The sequence below is a fragment of the Chaetodon auriga genome, chromosome 14 (assembly GCF_051107435.1).
Source record: "Chaetodon auriga isolate fChaAug3 chromosome 14, fChaAug3.hap1, whole genome shotgun sequence".
In the NCBI taxonomy this organism is placed as follows: domain Eukaryota; kingdom Metazoa; phylum Chordata; class Actinopteri; order Chaetodontiformes; family Chaetodontidae; genus Chaetodon; species Chaetodon auriga.
In genome coordinates, this window is record NC_135087.1 from 17,895,369 (window position 1) to 17,920,037 (window position 24,669).

Consider the following 24,669-nt stretch of genomic DNA (forward strand, 5'->3'; position numbering starts at 1 on the left):
TTGTCGGTGACCTTGTGATTAATTTACCAGAGAATCTGGTATTTTTTTAGTTAAATTGAAAGAACTTTGTTATGATTCAATGAGAATATATTTGGCCACACTATTGTCTCTTCAAAGGAGCAGAGAGACATTAAAAGACTCACCTCATGCAGTTTAAACTTAAAAAATATTCTCTTCCTATTTCCTAAATGAAATCACACACTGTCAAAACAGAGGAGGGTCGAAATTAAGATGCAACAAGTTGCCACTCTTTGCAGTGACCTGAATCAATCTCCAAGCAAATAAGTCATGAACCGATGTACCAACCTGCAGCACAGCGTCCCCGACGAATAGCTTCCCGGTCTGATCAGCTGCAGGCGTCAATTGTCAAGTGTCAGAGGTTAATGAAAACATTAGAAAATAATTGCTCATTTCATACATGGTAATGTGGTGGAAATGGCAATCAGTGTCTCTGTCAGACTAATCTCTGGCGACATCCTATAGCTTGGAGAAAGAACACAGGAAAGCATGAAATTTGAAACTAATCAGGATATAAACTCATTTGCAGCGGCACGGGAGGAAACAATGAAAGCTCTGTTGTGAAAAGATTTGTAAAGCTCTGTGAAAAGGGCTCTTAACGTCCCTGGGGATATGAAGACATGATTCTCTCATATGCAAAAAAGTATTAAGAGGGATGTGGGCAAAAAGACAAATTACAGGGAAATGATTCAGTCATATGACGCTCTGATCGTCCTAACAGGACACTGAGAGGTCAGCAGATCTTACCATTTCGCTGACAGACATGGCTTGAGTATTTTGTCTTCCATCTAGCTGACAGCACGATCACATTACTCTGCCAATCCAGCAACTCTTTACTTCATCAGTGTTTACTGTTAACCTAATTACAATAAATGTTGTATATGGAAAGATTTCAACTCTTCCTTTTCCTGTGTTTTGGAGCAAACGTTGTTATCGATATCAGTCTTGTGTAATGGAGCTGGAATCAGGGCATGTTTAGCCTTAGCATAAAGACTGGAAACATAGTGGGCGATAGACTCATTTCCTATTGCCAGCAGATGAATCTGCCACTGGAGACCAGTGACGATACTATGGTGGTTATTTTTTCAAGTATTTTATGTGATGATCATTAAGATGAGATACTTAAGGGCAAAAACAGTGAATGTTTCATGGTTTTTCACCCATACTTCAGGAATTCAAAAGCAAGCACACTTCATTTTTAGGGGCAGTTGTGTCCTGGAACTACTTCTTGGTAAACAGCTGGGCATAATGACTGTGCTCAGCTGAGTAATGTCAATAAGAATGGCAGATTTTGCACTCTTATATGATTACTACAAAAACCAACTACTAGCAAAGATGCTTTGGGTAACTGAGTCTGTGTTAGAGGTTTTGGTAGAGACAGCCAGGCTAACTGTTTCCCCATGTTTCCAGTCTTTATGCTAAGCTAGGCTAAGTAGTAGGTGGAGGGTAAGACAAAGTGGCACATCACGAGGAGTACTGCAGCTCTGGAAGAGGATTTTAAAAAAAAAAAAAAACTCTGGGAAAATAATCCTGATGATGGGGTTGGTGACGACAAATTTCTAAGAGAAAATCTGGGTTACAGACTGGGTTTGGAAAGAAATGGCCATTTACCAGGCAAGGGGGTCTAATGTAAGAACATTGGCTCTGTGGCTGTGATTTCTTCTGCTTCTTTTTACAATCCCTCTCTGACAAATTTTCCAATCTTTGAGGAAACCCAAACTTTGAATCGCTGGAGTCCCCCTTTAATGCTCAGACTGATATCAAACCTTGCACCTCATCTTCCTGGAACAAATGCATCTTGCATGTTAAAAGTTTGAACTATTCCTCCTCTAAGTATCCTGTGTCTCCTGTTAACTTCATTAACATTTCTATAATCAAGGTGATTAATGACATTTACCACTGTACTGAAAACCATATCCAAATCCATAATGAAATAAAATAAAACACTTCCTTACCTACTTGATCTTTGAAAATCTTTGAAATAACAACGGGCACGTTGTGCTCTGCACCTCCCTGAAAAGCAAGAGAAAGGTGAGAATGAACAGTGTTGGGTTTTGGTTGTGAAATTTGCTGCCAATCAGTCTGTCAACTCTGCAAGCCAAAGACTTTTCATTTCCACTTCAGTCTCTCCATAATCAAAACTTATCTGCTTACTTTGATGCTTAAGCCCAGACCGCCAGTCGCCTGTCTTCGCAGTACAACAGTTCTGTGCTTTAGAAAGTGGGAGTTTCTTATTGGCAAAAAGATATTGTGAACATTGAAACAGTATTCTGGAGTTATGCGGCATGAATTACAATGCAAGTCTTGAGCCTTCTGGCGCACTTACATTTACTTGGGATTCACTTCCACTTGTGCAAACCACATCCAGCTTCTGTATGGTTAATACCTCTTTGGTCAATTTCAGGCAGACATCATAGGTATTGTTGGTCTCCTCATTGTACAGCAAAGCAATTCCAGATTTTGTCTGTTGGAATTGAGAAGAGCATTGACATTTTGCCAAGCAGAGCAATTATGTACACAATGAACATTTTAATCCGCTTTTCTCAATGTGTCATTTGTGTACTCCATTTTCCCGGTCTAGTTTTGGGTTAATTGGTTTTGCCTGACGTTGTGAAAGCGTGAACCTTTGTGTAATAGAAAAAAGAGATTATATGCTTTGAATTTATCTTTACCTTACAAAAAAGGGATACACAAAAGTTCAGGAAATTGCACCAGACTGTCTGACTTTGAGAACAGAAAAGACAACTGCCAACTCAGATGAAAGAGCACAGCACAGACATCATACTTTACACTGTGACTGTCTCTGAGTAGCTGGCCCAGACTAAAATATCTATTAACTGTGGGATGGATAACCATAACATTTGCACAGGCATTCAAGTTCCCTGGAGGATGAAGCCTAATGGTGATCACTGACTTTTTTTAGTGTCACCACGAGGTTTTGCTTCTGGTGAACTGTCTCAACATCTGGACAGACTGGCATACAATTTGTCCATGTGGCATTGGAATAACTGGTTATTTATGACAAAATACCTACAAAACTAATAACATTTTCATCATTTTCAGCTGTGTTTTGTTTTCAATGCCAATTAGCAATTGTTAGCATGCACGCAAGCTAAACTAAGATGGTGGACAAGGTAAACATTATAGCTGCTTGTCATTGTGTCCATGTTAGTATGCTGACATTAGCACTGAGCTGAAAACAGTAGTACAGATTCACAGAGCAGTTACTGTTTCCTGTAGACTCTTAGTCTTGTTTCAAATTTTCTGAGCTGCTCCACAATCTTTCCACGTACCCTGCGGTAACTGCAGAACTACCCTCTGGGGTACAAGTCTCCATACACAATGAAGCCTGATGTGTAATTTCGCTCTATCCTCTAAGGGTAGCTGCTCCAAACTCTATAATTTTGAAAATAGCTAAACACAGTGGTGGCATGCATAATTCCCTCAACATTTGGACCGACACAGCAGAAGATATCACACAGACGGACAATTAAGTCCCCACCCCAAAACCCTCCCCTGTTGTATTGGTCGTATTGGAGTGGTGAGCTCCATTATTTCCCCGAGCTTCATCACAATCCAGCCACTAGAGTCAATAAGATTGATGGATGATCTAACATATAAACGAATGAAAGGACAACAGCCCATGCTTGATGGAAAAACAATTGCCAGTAGAACTGAAGCGACTTGACTGTAAATTAGAGACATGGTTTCATATGCAAGGACCGGGCAAAATGAAAGGAGCACAAATATAACGCTGTCCAATACACCACCACAAGCTAAGGTCTCAAAAGTTGCTATAGAATTAAATCAGACATGTCTCACCAGATATGAGCATTATAACCTTCACAAAGATAGAATTTATTGCAATATGCTTCTGTTGGGTTTCAGTTATTGTGTCCACCCCCTCTCTCATTTGATACTCTAGCAGGTTTTACTCTCTAGGTTTCCCTTTGGTTGGAAGTATGATCAAACGCCTCCTACAACACTGTTAATAACAAGTAGTGCACTATATAAAGTACCTAGCCATTTTAAGCCCTTTATCAATGCATTACACAAAGCATTTTCATGGAAACAACAGGGGGATCGCCACAGTGATTGAAAACATGACAGCATGGATGTGTATTAATTTTCATGCACTTGAAATTATTGTGTGCCTGGACTATCTTGAGCTAAGCTTATTAACTGTAAAAGCAGGTAGTAGGAGGAAATATTTAGATTTCACTACAACAGCTGAAGACTGACCTTTTCATACATGATATACTCATGAGGAGTCACAGTGGGTGAAAAAGGTGACAATCAGTGTTTGAGTGAGATCAACTGATTCTCTTTTAAGGGACTTTGGATGAAGGCCATGCTCTGTTCCTGCTGAAGAAGACAGAGGATAAATTAACGCTTCTGGTCGGGGCTTTGTGGAACTATTGCTGCAGGACAACCCAATGGATACATTCAGGGGACATAAAACAAGTCTAAACGTTTGATGGCACAGACAGGCAGCATTGGTTGATCTCCCTGACTGCCTGTAGTGACAGAGGAAATCAGTTTTATCTCCCATTACTTTCTACTCTACCACAGCCCAGCCTTTTAGGTAACTCTTTTATGTAGCGGTTACTGTGTCTTGACTTCGGGCTTGTCAACAGTAAATCTTGTACAGCATTCATACATATATAAACACTTGCAGGGCCATAAACTCGACACAATTCTGTTGAAGAGTCTGACTGCAGCAGGAACAAAAAAAACCTCTGTAGACAAAAGATCTTTTGTTCTTTTATTTGGCTACTGACACTTTTAAGCAATAGCTAAAAAAGAGAATGAGAAACGTGTGAACTTTATGTCAAAAACAAGAACACAAACAAAATGAAAAACTCTTGACTAAAGATTTCATGAATCAGCCTTCTTAAAACTGAACTTGAAATGAATTCATGCAAAGAAGTCAGTGCGTGCAGTATATCCATGGCGTTTGCTTTGTCTTTTCATCCCAGTAACTCGGCAGGTGTAGAAATAACATGATCAAAAAGAAAAGGTGGAGATGTCTTAAATTACTGATGGTTCACAGTCACTTTTTAACCGAAATTTGGGAAATATATTTAAACCTCTTCAAAGTCCAAATTTACAATCTATAAGTGCAACAGACAGTTTGAGGTAGTAGTTCAGTAGCGGTGGTGTGGAGGTGCAGTTGCTTCAAAGCCAAAGTACTGATTCTCCCTTTGGTGCTTAAATAATGAAGAGTTGTGCCATTTGAAGGACAATGTTGCTTGGCTTCCTAAATGACACATGACTGGATCAACATAGAAAAATGATTCATTACCCATGGGTTACCTTTTCCTTTGATTTGAATGTAGTATGAGGTGTTGGGATTTCCAATGGTGACCATGGAATAGTAACATATTTCCAAGAGTTTAGTTATGGGGTCCTCAAAAAAAGAAATCCACAGTGGGAAAATGTGTGGGAATTGGAAACTGATGTTGATTACAGAAGAAAAAAACAACTATGAAATCATGGTGCTGTCAGGCAACCTCATCTCATTTGTGTAGACTGAAAACAAGAGCGAGGGTAAAAGCCACCTTGTGGGACTCCTGAACACAAAACAATCACACGCTGGTTGGATTTCTCCTTAGGCAGTCTGTCAGAAATTCTTTAATCCAAAGAAAAATACACCTTCAACATTCCAACTGCACATCTCCTGCACAAGCACATGCATCTGTAATATATTCAGATGAGCTGAGTTAAAATCTTGTGACAGCATATCATATTCATCGTGCTGACTATAGCCAAATTGTGTCCTCTTTTCCCTTAAAACCTAACAGCCAAACTGAGGGGGGTGAGGCTGACAACCTAATCCAATCCAGTACAAAAGCTCTGCTATATCTGCTGTATTTGTGAAGCTGAAAATGTCCAGTTGTTGTTGTTTTAGTGACACTGTCAGAAAGGTTAGATTCAAGTCACGGTTATCTTTGAGGCTGTATTTGTTTGGAACATGTGGATGAATCATATCTTGTAAAAGATTTGAGGAAAAAAGAGAAATCCAAGCATTAACATTCAAAGAGCTGTGATGCAGAGACCTTTGACTGCTGAATATTCTCAATGGCAGCCTCACTGTTAAAGCTAAATAAGCAAGAAATTACGTAAAAATACTGCCATTTTATCTGCTCAGTTGAAAATCAGAGTCAGCGGATCCACACATTAGATCGTCTTCACGGGTCCACTTGCCTCCAAATATCCGAGACCTGACCAAGAACCCAACATGAACCGGGTCCAATTTATGTTCCAATCTGATCAATTTGGTCCAGTCGAGTCCCACTCTATTCAGGACTCAAGTGAATCCAAGTGGACTTGTCTCCTGCTCTGATCATGTGGTGTGTTAGAACGATCACGATTGTCAAGTCAATAATGTGGTTTTTTTGGGGCCAGATGTAGATTTTGGGTTGACTGTCCAGGTCCTGAACTTTCTGTTCTGAGACGCACATTATAAATAGTAAATGTGTTTTAAAATGAAAATTAAAATCAAAATGATGACTTGTGTCTGCATCATTCCTGGGACAAGGACTAGGCTTTTACATAATTTTGTCACAAGTGAATCCATTTGTCTTCAACTCTGAACATTCGTAACTAAAGTTTCAAATCAAAGCCACAGATCAGAGTGAGAACTTTACTTTCTGTTGCCTGAAAAGGCTGAAGCACTTCAGTTTTGAGTGGCAGCACAAGTGATCATGACTCATAGAAAACCTGAAAATGATCAGAGAAGACATGAAATGCCAGTTAAATATGCACCTGAACTGACCTAAGACTGTTTTTTTTGCAAGCTATGTACTTGCCCTTAATACTCGAGGTCCTGATTCACAAGTAGTCAGCTGATCAACTTAAAATATTGATATGAATGAAATTTTAACTAGCTGAAAGTGACATGAAGCAGATATTTTCCAGTAACCTTGCTGAAGTACAAAAAAAAAAAAAACTTCCACTCTCGATATTGGAGTGGTTTTACAGAGTGATGCTTCTGTTACCCCACAAATGATCTCCGGCATGTTAACCAGACAACAGCCAAAGGTTTCATTCATCCTTTTGGCTCGTAACTTACACCCTTAACATCAATTAACAACTGACACAATGTGCCGTTAAGACACATACCAGATCTGTACCTGAAGTTGTCTGAAACTCTTTACCACATTTATTCCAATCACACAACAAAAAGCCAGAAATGCACGTCTGTCCAAAGTACATTTCTTGGCTTTGGGGTAAGTTTTCTAAAGTTCACAATCCAAATCAAATCAGCCAAATCAATTGAAGGCCAGTTGTTTCAGAAAAACGAAGGTCAATGAACCATCAGTAGTATGGTGGTATAGTGAAGGGAATCAAAGCTATACCTTATAAAATTGTCTTGCTACATTATGGATGGTGAAAGTACTTGTGCCAGAGGGTGAGCATGTATAGTTAATTAGTTTTAGTTAGTGGGAATCTTCACACACACAGTAGGTGAGTGAATTCAAACAGAGATCACAACATCAGTCAGACACACTGCATAACGTCTCGCTTGACATCTGCAATTCAGTTCGAGACAGGGATATAAATTATGAACAACTGTGAGTACAAAAGGTTTTCAGAATATCTCAACTTGATTAAATGTAGGAAAAAAAAACAAACATGTTTGCTATTAACAATCCTGATGTCCACATGGCCAGTCTAGACTGGACAGACTGGAGGTTTTATTGAAGTATAATAAGACTTTTAAATATTAGCAGGGGTTATTGAATGAGTTAAAGAACATGCTCCTCAAAGACAGGAGAAGGTCAAGGCCGGGTTTCTGTTGACGTCTGAAGCTTCTCCTAAAAAATACTTGGTTCACACTCTCAGTCCTCTGTAAATTGGAGTTCAATTTGACCTGACAGTTGGTGATTAGCCAGATTTGTCACACTGGCTAGAGGAGTGTTTATAAGCATGTCACTAGTGGAGATCACATCAATGGCGTGCCAGAGGAGAGGCTGAGTTTCTGTCTTTCTGTTGATTCGATGATTTTAAATTGCATTTTGAAATGATAGAGACCAGTCAGATTGCACGTACACGATAAAAAAGATTAAATAAACTATGAAGATGGACATCTTGAGCCCAATCTCTTTGTTATATACTTAAACATTTGGTTTTAAAGGGTTAATGAGTAACTAGTGAGAAATCAAAGTTCAAGTTCAAACTGTTCTGGTTCGATCAGATTTGATTGACAGTACATTCGCTAACAATTTTTCCAAACGGAGCCCCACTTACTTCAAATCAGTGAGGAGAACAAAACATACAAAAACATCTGTAATGTGAAATAACCAAAAATCTTCCCATATAGGACACCATTGCACAGAACACAAAAATGACGGTAAAAACATGTTTTCAGGGCCTTAGGAGTGTTTTTTTTTTTTTTTTAAAGAAATTGCTCAAATAAAACCCAAGCAATTTGACTTTGCTCCTGCCAGCCTCATCAACAATCAAGCAACATACCACTTGTTGCCGCTTCTCAATTCAAGGTTCCCATCAGCCAAGCACTGTAAAAGGTGTGTTTAGACTGAAAGCCAATTCTCCTCTTGCAACATTCGCATGAATATGACTGCTGGATTGTTTGTGCAGTCCTTGTTTAGTCACCCAAACAGCATCAGAATCAGGTTTATCGGCGAGCAGGTTTTCACAAACAAGAAATTTGGTGCAAGATAGAGGATTGGAATGTGTAAAATACTGACCAAGGAATGTGCAATTGTTCACCATGTAAAGAATGTGCAATATAAAGAGATAATAATCCAGAATATGTGCGTTAATATAATGCTTTGAGTCAAATGCGGAAGCTTAGCGTTAATATAACATGTCGTGTCCATAGTGCAGGGGAAGAGTCAATGCCGGCAGGGGTCCCGGTCCTTGATGATGAGGCCGAGCAGTGTTTCAGACAGTTTGTATCTGGGGTGGGAGCGGTCGGCCAATGCTGCGCGCCTCAGAGTCCTGGAGGCATGCAGGTCATGAAGGGTGGCAGACTGCAGCCAATCACCTTCTCAGCAGAGCCAATGATGCACTGCAGTCCGCCCTTGACCTTGGCAGTGGCAATAGTGCACCAGATGGTGATGGAGGATGGACTTTGTAACGGTGGTGCAGGAATGCACCGTGGCTGACTTTGAACTTCTTCAGCTGCTGCAGGATGTACGTCCACTGCTGAGCCTTCTTGGTGAAGGAGCTGAGGGCCAACTCCCACTTGAGGTGCTGGGTGATGATGGTGCCCAGGAAGAGGACACAATGTCAAGTGGGGAGTCACAGAGGGTGATGAGGGGAGGGGGGGACTGGATTCTTACTGAAATCGACGAACATCTCCATGAGTTGTCTCGCCCGCACCACATCACCAGGTAGCCAGTCTGCCACCTGTGGGTGAGTCCAGCGAGGCTGGTGTCATCCGCAAACTTGAGAAGCTTGACAGATTCATGTCAACTCACCCACTGACATTAGCTCCAAGCCACATACACACTGATCTCAGAACTCATCAGGAGCTCCATTTCTTTCCATTTTCCCAAGTCTCCCTCCCTTTTTCCTCCTGTTTCTGTATGTTTATGAAGTTGATTTGTAAAGCCTCAGGATCAGCACAAATTCATTCAAGTTGAAACATTTTCACCTTGTGCAGATGTGTCTTTGTGTGGGATTGCGCTGCCTTGAAGAAATTCCCGTCTTTTACACCAGCTCACATTTTTCTGTTAACTTTATATGCAATAGTGTCACGTCTAGAATTTGCCTTGCAGTCTGTCTGAAACCACAATATGGCTTGAATTGCGAGCACTCACAGCTTCCTGTAGATTCAGTCACTGATGTTAGCAGCTGAGCAAACAACAGCATGTTTCTGCCACCATGATGAAAGAATATTTGCAGTTTCTTGTTAAAATCTGTTTCAAATGAGTCTCTGGAACATGAGTTAAAATGACTTCTCGTTTATACACGATCCTTTTCATGATCTGTTTTTTATTAATGTGACTTTTTCTTGTTATTGATATTTGTCTTATTATTGTCATTTCTGTATTCTCTGAAACATGGTTTTCGAACAAAGCAACAAATTCTGATTTTTGCTGGAATCAGCCTGCGACACCGGATGATGTTGCCATTTTTGTGAAAAACTGTTCATCTGTCTCTGTAACCCCTGCATCCAAGCCAAAATGTTTTCAGGTCTTGGCATTAAGTGTTCATCTCGGCAAAAATACTGTTGTAGTAGTTGCTGGGTTTTATCATTCACCCTCTGCAGGTATGGGTGTGACAGATGATTTCTCTCGTAATCAGGGTGTCCTTGCAAAAGAGAGCATGCCCTCAATTGCATTCACCATTTTAAATAAAAGTCTGAATAAAACAAACTTTACTGGTTATAGTGAAAGTTGCTGTGTTGCTGAAAACTCCAAATGGTGTTAAGAAAAGAATAGTGAGAGATTGTGGCCCACATCAGCTAGAAAAAGAACTGCAGTGAAGTTTCAATATGGCTTTGATTTTATTTGATGTTTGAGACATGGTAGACTGAAGTAGCATCCATTCATGACTGTATATATAGCCCACTGTGAAGGGCTGCAGGAGGACATGGGTGGACAGGTTCTCTGTGTTAGAGTGCTGACACAGAGAGAAACTTTGCTTTAAACTGGAAAAGTTTTACCGAGATGAAGTAACATGTTGTTATTACAAGGAAAGTTTCTCGTAAAAACTGAATCATTTGGTATATTGTAATAACCAGAAAAGATGCTATATTACATTAAAAAAAAAAATCTTGTCATGGCATGGCAGTATGTTGCAGGTGAGAATGGTAAAAGAAGAAACAGCCACAGTGAGGTGAGCAGAGTAAGAGGCGCATACAACCAGCACTTACAGCAGTCTGAACAATATCAAAAGTCGACACCAGCCGCAGGACACCTTTTACTGGGTTTTTCTCTTGAATCAAATGCCACTCACACCATGCCATCATCATCGGCTCTGATCACAGCTGCTTTCAGTCAGCAAAGGCTCAGCTTTGCCAACCGAGTGGAGCAATTCAGGTGATAAAATATAAACTGGAAACTACTCTGCCCCCCCGAAGCAAGCACATTCTGCCTCACTCAGTTTCAATGTTGTAACTTTTAATGAAAACCAACAACAGTGTTTGAGCAGAAAGGGGCATTCTGAGCAATTTGTGCATTTGCTGGGATCTCAGTTGATTACGACTTCTTAGACTGGTGACCTGTCTGGGAGGTAATTAACTCAAACTACTGGCCTCTGCGCTGTAATTTACATTGTGTGCAGCTGACCACATTTCGTGAGGCATCAATAGTGTACCTGCTTCAGTGCAACACAGACTGCAGGGGTGTTTTCTTTTTACAATGGGAAGCAAGGTTCAAGAGAACTGTCATGATTTTTAGAAACACCAGCGCCTCTAAATTGTGTGAGACAGCGGCTGCAAACTGCCTCAACCATCATCTCAACTGTTTATGGTGTTTGTACAAAGGTATCACAGTTCGGGCTCCCAATGGGACGGGGTAAAGTGCACTTTTCAGAGTTGAAAGAAGAGAATCAGACTGAGATCTTACTTGGTTTGGCACAATTGAAGTGGAAAAAAAAAATCATTCTATAAGCCCATTGGACCATGAGTACCAGGAAGCATCCCTTCCTTGCTAGAACATTCTTTTAAGAGCCATTCTGATTGACTGTTTCAGTAAGTTTCACATTCCAAGTTCACTGGAAATGAGGCACTATTGCGTCATAGACCACAGCACGTTTCCCCCTCAGTGCTAAAACATTTCCACAGCCGGAGAACGCAGACCCTTTTACCATGTCCTGCATCATTACCTAATCTTCTTACCTAATCCAAACTGTTTCAAAATCCCTTATCAAGTCCAATTACAATTTTTCTTCATTCCCAGGTAACTAAAGTTATAAATGACTAAACCTACAAGATTCAATTTAGATCTGTAATCTGCTTTTGTTATCCGAGAAGGAAAAACAGTTTCCAGTGGCAGCCTAATTAATGTTCACAACCTGTAGCTACAATCTGTAGAGGAGCAGCTTTAAGTATGAAACGCTGATTAAATGTGTCTGACACGTTCAAACAACAGGAGTAGCCTTATTATTTTGCACAATTTTATGAAGCACTTTCTCTCAATATTGGAGATCCTACATAAATAACTGCTCAGTTGCGGTCACAATGATGTGCACATAGGTTTAACTGAGATTCTCCTGCATCGGTATTATCCTCTGTATTAAAAACGTAAACAGCATCCTGTAAGCACATGTGGGCTGAGCACCTCTGAGCGTTTGACACTTGAATAGAAACTGTTCATTCACCACCACTCTACAGCTGATACATCGTACACTGACGTTTGCGTTTTCAACCACATAATTGACTGTGCACGTCGGCTAAAAATGGGAAGCCCAATAACGTCTGAACGTCTGAATCTGAATGTTGTCTACATGACCCTGCTAATAAAAAAGGTTGAGGAGTGATAAAGTATAGTAAGAAATCTGTTTGTGTCAAAGCTTTTAAACCTCCATATTTCTATTGCATAATACTGACTATTACTTTAACTTCCACACTGGTCACCTGCTCAGATTGCATGCCTTGCATTTCTAACTGCTCTTGTGGAGTCTATTTTTATCTATACACTTCTAATCATGCATTTTGACTTTCTGTACTGATCTGTGCTTATTCCTGTCCTTGTGCTGCTTTAACACCTGATCTCCTCTCTGAGGACCAGTAAAGACTTAACTCATCTCATGCAAAATGGAACTGGCTATTAGAACTCAACCCTAAATAGAAGGGCCTTGTGTCAGAAAGTAGTTTTAATGTGTTTATCACTTCAGTTTATGTCCCTTCACATGCTGAAAATGTTGGTTTTGTTTACTTGAAGGTGAATACTGCTGCTCAGAGAGACAGTGTTGGAGGTGCAGGGTGTCCACAGGGGCCTACAGCTCATTTTTGCCCCAGGGTCCCCCGAGTGTATTTATCTGGCAATCACAGACAAGGTTAAATGTTATTGATCAGACTTAAAGTCAACCATCCAGGGTCGAAAATCATTCATAACAGCTGTGGCATTTTACTTATATGTTGAACTTGATATGATGATGAGGATTGTGGTCGCTGACACCAATCTGGATGAATTCATTGTAGAGGAGTGCACAATAAACATTTCGGTTTGCTCAGCTGCTTGTATATATCAGCTTACATTGTAAACGAGTCATTTATTTATTGGGTTTCAGAGTCTAAAAATGCTTGTATTTATTTATGCAAAACTAATAGCACACAGTGATTTTATAAACCCAGACATGACTGCACCCTCGCTGTCTCCTTCCTGATGTAAAGATTTTTGACATTTGAGCTCACTTTGGCTGCAGTGGAAGGAAACTTTCCAGACACTGATAACCTTGGAAAGCACCACAACTGTCAAGTGACACACACACAGTTCTGATACACAAACATAGCCAGGAGCCAGACTCACTTACACACACACACACACACACACACACACACACACACACACACTCCAAGCAGACACATTTTCTTGTCCAGATCAAACCTGCACATACAGTATAAGAAGCATATGCAGCAAAGAAATCCTTGCTTTAATCCACTTACAGGCATCTGTAGAGAATCACACTTTGGTTCCATCAGTTCGGTTTAACATTGACAAACCCCTCATGGTGGATTTATACAGTCTCAGCCATGATTCATAAGTTTTGATCAGTGGAACTGTCTCTGGGCCGTAGCCAGGCATCACTGCCAATTTTCTCTCTCTGCTTACAGACCTGACTACAATAAAAGTACATTCATTTTGAACCCAGAGGTTCTTAATGAGTATGAAATATTGACTTAACTGAAAAATCAAACTAACAACCACTTCATGCACGAGGGCCGCAAAACGTGAAACAGTCGAAATCAGTTAACTACACAGAACATCAGTGAAGAACTGTGCAAACTGATATTGTGTAGCTTTACTGATGGTCTTATTATGGTCATCTACCACAAATTGGGATTCGTGTAGCATCAGCAGCAGTACATGTTTTTTTTGGTATAAAGTGGATGAGCTTTATGAATGACAAGTGAAGGATGATGTTGACAGGTGTTACAGTTACAACTTTTATCAAGTTGAGCACTTTCCTCTGGTTTCTTAAAAAAAGATCCTCACATTTAAACAGAACAGAGGATTTTAAAAAAAAAAAGAGAGCAAAACCCAGCACTCTCCTCCGCGTGTCCTCTTTTTTGAGGTCAATTAAAACTACCCCTGGGTTGTGTCAGCAGTGAAATAGCAATAGGTGTACAGTTTTATAGTTACAAGGGTGTCCATTAATCATCTAAATTTGCCTGGGATTTCTTTTACAAAACTTGATTGATTAATCCTCCAAGAAATCCAAGCCGAGAGCAACAATTTGGATCATAAAGTTACAAAGTATTTACTGTATTTATAACAACTATCAGAGATAGATGGATAAGGGGAATATTCTCATTTATTTGCAATAGCTAATATGCAGACAAGTTTGGCTTTCACAGCAAAAGTGCAAGCACACGTATTTTGCAAACTGTGAGGTTGCATTTTCCACCAAGTTGCAAAGGAAATCATGCCAAACTGTGGCAAAGTTACCTCTTGTTTGCAAATACCAACATGCAAAGTCGCCTTGCAGCTTTAAAGTATAAAGGTGAAAAAAATATTAATTGGATTTTCCAAAAATCCATTAATAACAGCCCGGAGTTACAGTTGCACTGATGAACATAATCCATCATTTTAAATGAGACAACTTTGGTGATTTCTGCAAACATGGCTGTGCCACACGGCTAATTACAGCATTTAGTGGAGTCATTTTCATTTCTTTTCATCAGGTAACACTTACATGAGACTGGTTGCAGCAAAGAGGCAAAACTAAAAGCAAGAAACTGTTGAAAGAAAGAGTTGCGTTTTTATAATGTTGGAGAAGGAAAAGTCGGCCATCATCTAATTTACAGTGATGGATTATATTCATCAGGGCAGCAGCATGTCCCCACAAGCTGTTTTTAATGTATTTCTTGAATACAGCAGAAGCTTATGACTCAGATATGCTGTGCAAACCTGCAGCAGTTTACTGTGGTACAGTAAAGTCTTTGTGTGTGACTCTTCCCAGACTTGCACTGAAGTTACAGTTTTCCAAGAAATTTGTGTTACACATGTCTGCTGTGAAAATACTGCTAAACATTCGGACGTTTTTAATGCTCTGAAGGATCCACTTGTTACTTTACATCATTGGTTGAAGATCCTGTGAAAATACTCCACAAGTAAAAGTACTGTATTCCTTACTCAAGTTAAAACTGAAACAAATCTACTTAAATAATCAAAAGTAAAAGTACTCTGCTGCATTTTAACTACTTTATATACTGTTGGACAGTTTAATGTACAGCAATGCATCATATTCGATGAGATCATAAGTTTGTAGTGTCCTGTGAGAACCACGCATCCCAGAAAAACAACTCGGTTTTTAGCTTTGTGACAATGAGTTTTCACTCTGCACGTCAACATTTCATCCTTCAGCATCAGAATTTTTTCATTCAAAGTCAAATTCGGAGATGTATGTTTTCACCATACAGGAAAGGTATGAAAAATAGCAGTACAGTGCCTCTGAGGTGTAGTGAAGTAGAAGCATTCACTAGCATGAAATGGAAATAATCAAGTATAGGACAAGTGCCTCAAATTTGTACTTAAGTACAGGACTTGAGTAAATGTACTTAGTTACATTCCACCAATACGATGTTATATTATTGTTCTCATAGAGCATTAAAGGCGCAGTGTGTAGGATTTACTGGCATCTAGTGGTGAGGTTGCAGATTGCAACCAACTGAATACTGATCGCCTCACCCCTCCCTTACTCAGCATGTAGGAGAACCGATGGTGACCATAAAGCACGTGAAAAACACAAGGGAAAGGCGAGTGTCTTTCTAGAGCCAGTGTTTAGTTTATCCATTCTGGGCGACTGCTAAAAACATGGTGGACTCCACTGAAGAGGGCCCATTCCCTCTGTATATATACAGAGCTCATTCTAAGGTAGCAAAAACACAGGCTTCTTATTTTGAGGTGAGTATACACAATGAACACATACTTTTGATTATATTCCACTTCTGCCATATTGTGCCAATAGATCCCCTTTATCTTACACACTGGTCCATAAAGTTCTATTGTTGTAACAGGCCAGCCTGTCTGCAGAGATCAATCTTGTGTGTCCTTAAATCGTCTTACACATTTAACTCAAAGTACCGTTCTAAAACAGTGTTTGTAAGGGGTGGGTTTAGGACCCAATTGCAGCACCACCAGTACATGGAAGTCGCTTTCACTGACTTTGATCTCAGGCGTGACAGAGACGGATAAGCCGTAGTACAGATCAATGTCCCGTACAAAACTATTGAGAGTTTCTTGAAATGTTTGGTGAATTCAAACAGTCACTGACAGGCAGAGATGCAGGAAGTGCAGGATGAAACACTGAGTCAGACACTGAAAGCAGAGGTGTTTACTGGAGAACAGAAGGTCAGGCCAGGTCAAAGGAAGCCAGGTCCAGTAACAAGAGATCAGTTCGATACAGAACACTGCATAATGCAAAGAACAATCCGGCCCTGAGTGAGTGTGGGAGAGCAGCTTCAATACTGGACTGACTGGAAATGAATCTCAGGTGAGTGAGCAGGTGGGTGTGGCTGGCAAGGGAGTGAGGGTGGAAAACGACAGCAGGTGAGAGTCAATGTACTGTGACAGTGCTGGCACTTAAAGGAACAGCTCACCATTGAGAGTCGATACCATTCCAATGCCTGTATGCTAAATAGCATTAGCTTAGCTAAGCAGTTTCTTTGCCTAAAACTTTCTGAACATTAACGTGAGGACTGAGGTCCTGTACGATGAAGGATCACCTATGACATCGTCACTTGTCACTGGTGCTCTCCAGTGGCGATATATGTCATTTTGGGAGTCGCTGTCGATTGATCTATTCAGTCGTTTTGGTTACGGGGGTGTGTTGGGTTTTATGGAAGTTTATGGAAGTTGTGCACGTTTGTTGGCCAGGTGGAGTGTCTTCATGAAGCCAAAACCTTTGTTTTCACACTTATATAATCCTATTGATAAGTAAACTTTACAGATGCTGCGAGTCGTATTGTTTTACCTCTGGAGAGAGGCATGATGATTTGCCCTGTTTTCCGTCTTTTTGCTATGCTAAGCTAGCTGAGAGTGAATAAGTGCATTTCCCAAAATGTCATTCCTTCAGAGTAAATCATTCAGAAAAATAACAAAAGGCTAATGAATTATATTATTTCAGAGTTTCTCGTGTCGCAATGCAGCTCCTAAGAATTTTTATAAGCTACTTTACATGTTCACCAACAATCAAGCAGTACATATTTGTCTGCACAGAAAGATTAGAAACTACAAAAGGGATTTACAGGAAAGCACGTACGTGTGTGATCATATGGGAAGTCTTCATGGCAAATTTGCCTGTTTGATGTTTCTATATCACAAATCCTGGTTTAAATTACCTTATGTGCATTAAACAGATAATTTTGCTATGCATCAGTAAATCCACTGTATGCAGCACCGTGCTGTCTGTCAATATCCTGGAAGGTCAATAACTGCAGAAATGGATTGAGCTATCCTCACACGCACAGAACTCACAGAAACGTGGTATTATATCTTCCGCAATCATCCTTGTTCAATCTTCCACTCAGAGTGGCTCCGTGGGGAATCAAAGCCACTTGATGTATTTCCTCTCTATTGTATATTCAATGTTTGAATAAGCTTGCCTCACAAAGCTCTTCTGCTCAAATAACAGCACGGCCGGCTGTGTGATAGCCACAGTTTCCCTCGAAAACCGTCCGACATGTGTGAGACGACTGCATGCAGAGATGAAGACCTAGATGAAGGACATTAGTCCAACTCGTCTGGTTTGGCCATTTTGTCAAAACTACACCTTGCTTCTGGACATTAAGCATAGAAGTGCATATGTTTTCTGTTTCTCTCTCATACACACAATACAGATGGAGAAACGCACTTCCAAACTAATGAATACTGCTGGGTACGAGTGGGAAGTGAGTGTTATGCTGCCACTATGGGAGGAGTAATTTGGGGTGAGTGTAGGTTTTGAGGAACTAATCTGGGACTGTTAATATTTCCAAAAGTCTTTCATTCCTGTTTCAAGGACTGCTAGAGAAGAAAAAAAACACACATAGACACACACAAAAAAAAACAAACAAATATTGCTGTTCTTGTCTTTTTTAAGTGCAGCTCTCTGAAGTGGTGAGAGAAGTGTCCACATCAATCCGCGATCAGCTGGTTAAGGGACAAGGTAGATTTCTTTATATCTCACTTGGAAATGAATGAGGACATTAAAATGCATAAGTTTCCTGCCTTGAATATAAATAAAAATGCTAATGAAACGCTGTGGGTATTAATAATGCAGAGGACGAGTTTCCTTTTATTTTCTAAGGAAACATTTCAAGAAAGGTCCTAAACTGACAGCGCAACTTGTTTTGATGTATCAAGATTTATGACACTACATATTCTCCTGACATTTTAAAAATTAAAACACCATCTAATTAAGACTTTAATTACTGCCTGGTTTTGTAGTTAGTTGAATAATGGAATATGACTGTGCATAATACTGTATTATATATGTATCTTTGCACTTCCAACAGGGACTAATTATAAGCTTTAAAAAAGACTAATTTATGATATAAGACTGGAGTCTGCCCTTTGGCCCATTTCACTACTCTCATGGGTTCCTAAGTTCCTGCCATTAGTTCATGTGCCATAAGGACATCAAAGTACAACTGTGCAGCCATCAGACATGAAAAGATGTCTAATACAATAATCTCAATACAACATAAGGAGGAAATGCTTCAAGGAGTCAAACAGCATGTGCCACATGTATTCTTTCTTTCTCTAGGGTCATTAAATCACACTGTTCATTCTGAAGAGCACGGCTCCGGTGATTGGAGGAAAATTGAATATTGTTTAGGCAATGAAAGACACTAAATACAACCTTTTCTGATAAGCTGACTTTCAATTTTTATAATATAACGTCTGATTGTTTGGTGTCCTTTCCAATTACCTGAGTGGCTCTGGGAAAATGAAAAGCTAAAGAGAATACATGTTCATGCTCCAACAGGAGTGATTTGGTTTAAAATATGATTGACTTCCTGAATACTAAAGCATCGACTTTCACACTCCACTGGGGTATAATTATATTTCTGCAGCTCCTGCCAAGAGAGGCCCTCACGCGTGTGACCACGGGGGGCTGGATATTTCATATGACATGCATGTCATTTATTCTTGATGCCTTTTGAAAGGGACAAGCCACGGTTTGATTGTCTGATAACCATATTCCATCAGCCTCTATTTAATCCCATTTCCAGCTATCTCACTTTTGGGTCGTCCTTGCTGTTTGTTCCCTCTGTAAAGGTTATATTGACCAACAAGTCGATATCACCAATCCTGTAAGGCTGTGCGTGAATAATTATTCCATCGCTGTAAATATTTTAGCGTTTGCATTGTTTAGCATATTTGCTCGCATTGTGTTGACAGACACGGACACTTTCACTCATATGAACAGATGTAAGCTTTTATCAGAGAGCTATGAGAAGAGAGAATTCCACACTTTCACTGACAATAAACTTTACTGGAGATTATAACTGAGTTTTTAAAAACCTGACGAAGGTCTGACGATCGAAACCTAGCTCCAATAAAGTTGATTCCAAGTAAAAGTATTGTGTGTGGGAGTTCTGTCTTCTGTTGCCTTTGGATATGTCCTCCTACACACCTGTCTATAAGAAAGTGAGGGTGTGCATGTGGAGAGGGGGGACATCAGTGACAGGGGCAATTAAAAGTCATATTCAACAAAGTGACACAATGTAATCAAATAACTAGAACATCATAAGAAAAGCAGAAATAACTACAAAATAGCAGCTGATAGAGGCGCAGGCTCCCAGATGAGCCACACTGACCATTAGCCACTAGTCATGCATTTTAAAGTGCTGATGGCAGTTTTTCTTTTCTCTCTCTCTCTCTCTTTTTTTTTTGAAGGGTTCAATTTTCACCCCACATTACATTCAGAGTCAACGAACTGCAACGCAAATGCACATCCAAAGTCAACACTAAAATCATTTATTTTTCTTCATGAAGTCAACGGTCATTAGGGAAAACAAGCCCAGTGCCAAATTCTTTCCACGGCAGCAGCGACCCTCTCCTGAAACCTGAAATCTGCTTTTTGTTCACTGTTTCCCAAGACACCAGTCTAATTTCCCTCCACGAATGTTTTAATTCAATGTCATAGCTGCCTTTGTGAGTAGTTCTTATAAGTAGTTGCATTTAATGTTTATTAGGATATAACGAACCAAAACTCGGGTTTAGTCTAATTTTCAGAACAAACAGGACAGGATTTGGGATTCGGGACTGTTTCAAATTTTTATATATGTAATCTTCATGTGAAATATGATTGAGGAGACTTGGCTATCATGGTGCTAACTTGTTAAATGCTTAAATAATGTAATAGAAGGCTGCAAATTCCACATAAAAACCTAATATTACGTACTGTCATATGGTTGACAGACTGTCGAATGGTCTTCGGTGCTGATGGACTCTCTGAAGTTTGTTTTGTCCTCACTGACGTCCTCTTTGACGATTGCGAGGACGCCATCAAACTGACGTTCACTCAAAAGACGACGACTCTCATAACAGAGCGTTGGACTCTCCTAACTCCTCTGGTCTTTGAGGGATTTGCTGAACTCATATCTCTCTGGTTTGCTGCTTGTTTCTCTGTGCGACGTACAGCAGTAACAGTGCAAGGAAGAGCTGCACGACTTCCACAGACTTCTGATGTTATTAGAAAAGCAAAGTGTGTCGTGTTGCGACCAACAGTTCCAAACACTGACTCGTTCTAGCATTGAACCCCATTCATTTTCACTTCCTCTCTTGAATCTAGTCATTAGTGGTATTTTATGTTGCCACCTTTAATGTGTATCATGACATAATAGCTAGTTAAATTCTAATTGCACTTAGCTAACTTAAGTAACACCACTTACCATAACTAGATGTCAGCTGGCCTGCAAACAGTGATGAGGATGCAACAGTGCTGAATATTTTACATTTCGACCAGTATAATGATGTGTGCGTGTGTGTGTGTGTGTGTGTGTGTGCGTGCGTGTCCATCCTGAGGTTTGTGAGCAGCAGTTGTGACAGCAAGGCCCGGTCGAGCCATACCAACATCAGTGGAAGACGATGGGTGAGTGGGGGGGGGGGGGCAGACTGGACTCGAGTGCTCGGCTGCGGGGGTGAGGTGTAAATACCTCATCCATGACCAGGTTTCAGCCCTGGTCTTGCCTGATAGCATAGTATCCGTATGAAAAGGGACTTGCCATAAAAGCAGCCAGTGGAAGAATGCATTGGCTATTTTGAACACTTGTATGCTTTTCCTGGCCGGCTCTCTGCCATCTTTCTCCCTCTGTAGAAGGTTGAATGAGATTCCTTGAAGACTGCAGTTAGTAGCCTCACATTTTACCTACGGGTAAAAAGTTGCTCAATGTTCATGTGAATATCTTAACATAAGATAACTTTAGGATGTGAATAATTATGGCCATAGAAGTACAAGAAAAAATATAATGCACACATACTGTAAATGCATTCTAAGTTACGGGAACAGTCCCCCCCCCCCCCCCCCCCTCCAAAATATAATGCAGAACTCCATAGAAAAAATGCTCTGATTAAATACATGTGTTGTTAATGTAGTTATCAATGCAGTGTGGATTTATTTGGAGCGATCAAGAGCTAAATGAACCAGCGAGACCAAAGTGTGTCAAAACTCTCTCATTCCATGGCTTTATGCTAAACATGTTAACTAAGTTTGAAGTGTGCAACACAATTTAGAAAATCACTAGTTTGAAACTAGCTAGTTGTTACTCAGAACATAGGAAGGACTTAATACTCAAAGGATTTACAATCCAGGAGAGAATTATCTAAAGAAACTTACAGAGAGCATTTTTAAGTCTTGACAAATATACTGCTTGAGCTGAGACAGCCATGGAGTCTCTCCCAGCGTGGGGAGGCAGGAAAACACTCTGCAAATGCTGCCTGTCCGTCACAGCGCTAATATACCCTGACATACAATTCAAACACAGTCAGACTAATGCACATACTGTAGACGCAGTCCTGCTTGTGTTTGGACTGGAAGCCAAACACAAGCCAATTGCCAATTACTGAACGAGTCTCAGTGTATCTGCATGTTTCCAAAAACCAAATTCGAAGACTTTTTTAAGACCTGTTTACTGCTTAATGAATTTGACTGAAGGCCACTTTTAAGAACAAAAAAAAAAAACAATGGCTCTGACTTTACCTGTGTGTGAAGGTTGGCGTAAATTGGCAGATTAATAATAGGGTTTATGTTTAACACATTTTAACATGAATTCAAAGAAAGTTAGATCATTACAGCCTTTCTGATGATCACTGTTTAAGGACCTGCCAAATCCTGAGTTTAATTACTGGGGAAACACAATGCAGTCCACGTTTAACACCCTCAAACTGCACGCCAGGTGATGAAAAACATGCATGATGGAGTGAAAGCCTTACAGACATCACTGAGTTGGTGGGAGAGCCTGCCGCAACAGGAAAAGTCAGCTTACTGTATAATTTTAGCCATCAGTCAGTGGTAAACGAAGAGTGGGAAATGTGTGAAAACTGAAAACACTCCAAGCAGATTTAAGCTGCAGACTTGTGTCCCTTAAGGCCCAGGTATCAAGTTCTAAAAGCAAATGCTTCGTGAACGGAAAGTGGCCGCAAAGCAGGACTCCGGGGACTGATGAAATTAAAGGTGCCATGTGTCCAGTGGAGGCAAGAACAGGCCGAAAGCTTAACACCATGAAGCAAATGATGGGTTATACTTAGCCAAGGAGGATACACGCTATGTTTCAACAGAAGCAAGTATGCAAAACTTGACATAAAAACATTAACAGGTACAGAAAACCAATGGAAAGATGGAGACAAGTCATCAGCATCAAGTGTAATGTGTGTGTAACCTGAGTTATATCAGTTTCTGATGAGGTTGTGCAGTTAAATCTTATGCAACGGATGTCATTTGTGTTGACATCTGCTTTAAGAAGCCAGAGAATACGAAAGAAATCATTTGTTTTCTTGTTCAAGTAGCCTAACCGCAATCCCCAATTAAATGTGAAGCCCTTTACAAAGCTCAACTCAGTATAAATAGCCTGCATCTGGCAAAAGAAAAAATAATGGCAGGAATAGTCATGACTGATGCAGCAGTACTCTGCAACTATACAACAAGCAGGCAGAACATTAATCTGGCAATTATTCAAAGTGGTTTTATGTATATATAACATCCTGCTTGTCATGATGTGATGAATCTCTTGTGCAATACTGACATCAAACAAACGTCAAAATCATAGAAAGTTATGAGAGTGAAGCTACTTCAGTGTTTGTCTGTCTGTTTTGCACAACTGATGTTACCTATTAAACCAAAACTGATCCACGATTAACCAAAACGCGCCGTTACATCAAATAGAAGAACCTCACACCAGCCTGCTCTCACATATCTTGTAGTTTCATGAGCGCTTGCTTGTATCTCATATTACCTGTCTTGTAGAGCAAAATTAAAGGGCTTTGAGAAATGAGCATGATTTCCTGGGGGATTCGGCATGTACATAATGATGAATTGTAAACGAAAACCTGCCGTATTTCAACGAATTTTGCTCCAAACTTCCAGCTACGCACCAATCAGTCGCTCCCGCCCTGGAAACACATTTGAGACATCTGGAGGACTGCTAATGACAGGCGAAACAGTATTTATAAAAGTTATACGTTTGTTCCAGTACGGGCACCACAGTTTGCTAAATATATGCCGATATGTGCAGATATTGATGTTTATTTGGAAAATAATTTTCTCTCGAAGCCTGTCAAGTATACACAAGTATTTCCGAGCAAAGAAACAGTAAACAGTCGTATTTTTAAAGGTAGTCTGGAGTTCAGACATCAACGACTAAAACGGCTTGTACGCTTTTTCTTACTATCCCCTCACACACCGCTCATCTCACGGGAAGAGAGCAAACTGCTCTGTGACTTAAAGCGCAGGCAAATGAATGTAAATGAGCAGGTTTTACTTGCCGAAGTTGGAACCAAAAGGCTGGCGGGTCGCTCGATCAGCTCAGGTTGCTGTTTCCCGGTCACATTCATTTCCCATGAAAAGCCGCTTTCTCTGTCCGCTGACTTCGACGGAGAGTTTCTCAAGTCATTTACGCAGCGACGGACTGCGAGCGTTATTCACCGGCGTCCCGTCCAACAGCAGCGGCAGACGGACGGAGCATGCCTTCAAAAAGCCGCCTCTCTCCCGCAAGTGGAGCAGTTGGTGCCTGCTGCAGGGACGAACGGGGGACGGCTCAGCCCAGCACACACTGGCTCCTCTGCTGCTCATCAGTCTGCATGTCTCTCCACCTGCTGCCTGCGCTCCTATTAACCATTCCTGCGTCAAAACCACAGCACATTAACCCATTCACTGGCATTTTAATCCCGAGAGCGCAATGGCGTTCAATTAGCATATATCAAGGGGCTGTTTATGATTTGTGCGTGTGTCATGAGTGCAAGGAGTGGCAGCAGTGGCACCGGGCTGTTTTGCCGCCTCTGGTGAGAAACATCACCAAGATATGAA

At 40.5% G+C, this 24,669-nt stretch overlaps 1 protein-coding gene across 1 annotated transcript in view; it reads right to left on the reverse strand.

Moving 5' to 3' along the window:
• sntg2 (syntrophin, gamma 2) overlaps positions 1 to 24,417 on the reverse strand; it is a 75,611-nt gene extending 51,194 nt beyond the window's left edge. The window contains exons 1-5 of the mRNA XM_076749626.1: positions 24,129 to 24,417; positions 2,345 to 2,482; positions 2,173 to 2,229; positions 1,974 to 2,031; positions 307 to 350 (exon numbers count right to left, since the gene is read on the reverse strand). Coding sequence (XP_076605741.1) covers positions 307 to 350; positions 1,974 to 2,031; positions 2,173 to 2,229; positions 2,345 to 2,482; positions 24,129 to 24,197 — 366 coding nt within the window. The 5' untranslated portion in view covers positions 24,198 to 24,417. The remainder of the gene's footprint in view (positions 1 to 306; positions 351 to 1,973; positions 2,032 to 2,172; positions 2,230 to 2,344; positions 2,483 to 24,128) is intronic.
• Positions 24,418 to 24,669: the final 252 nt, after the last annotated feature.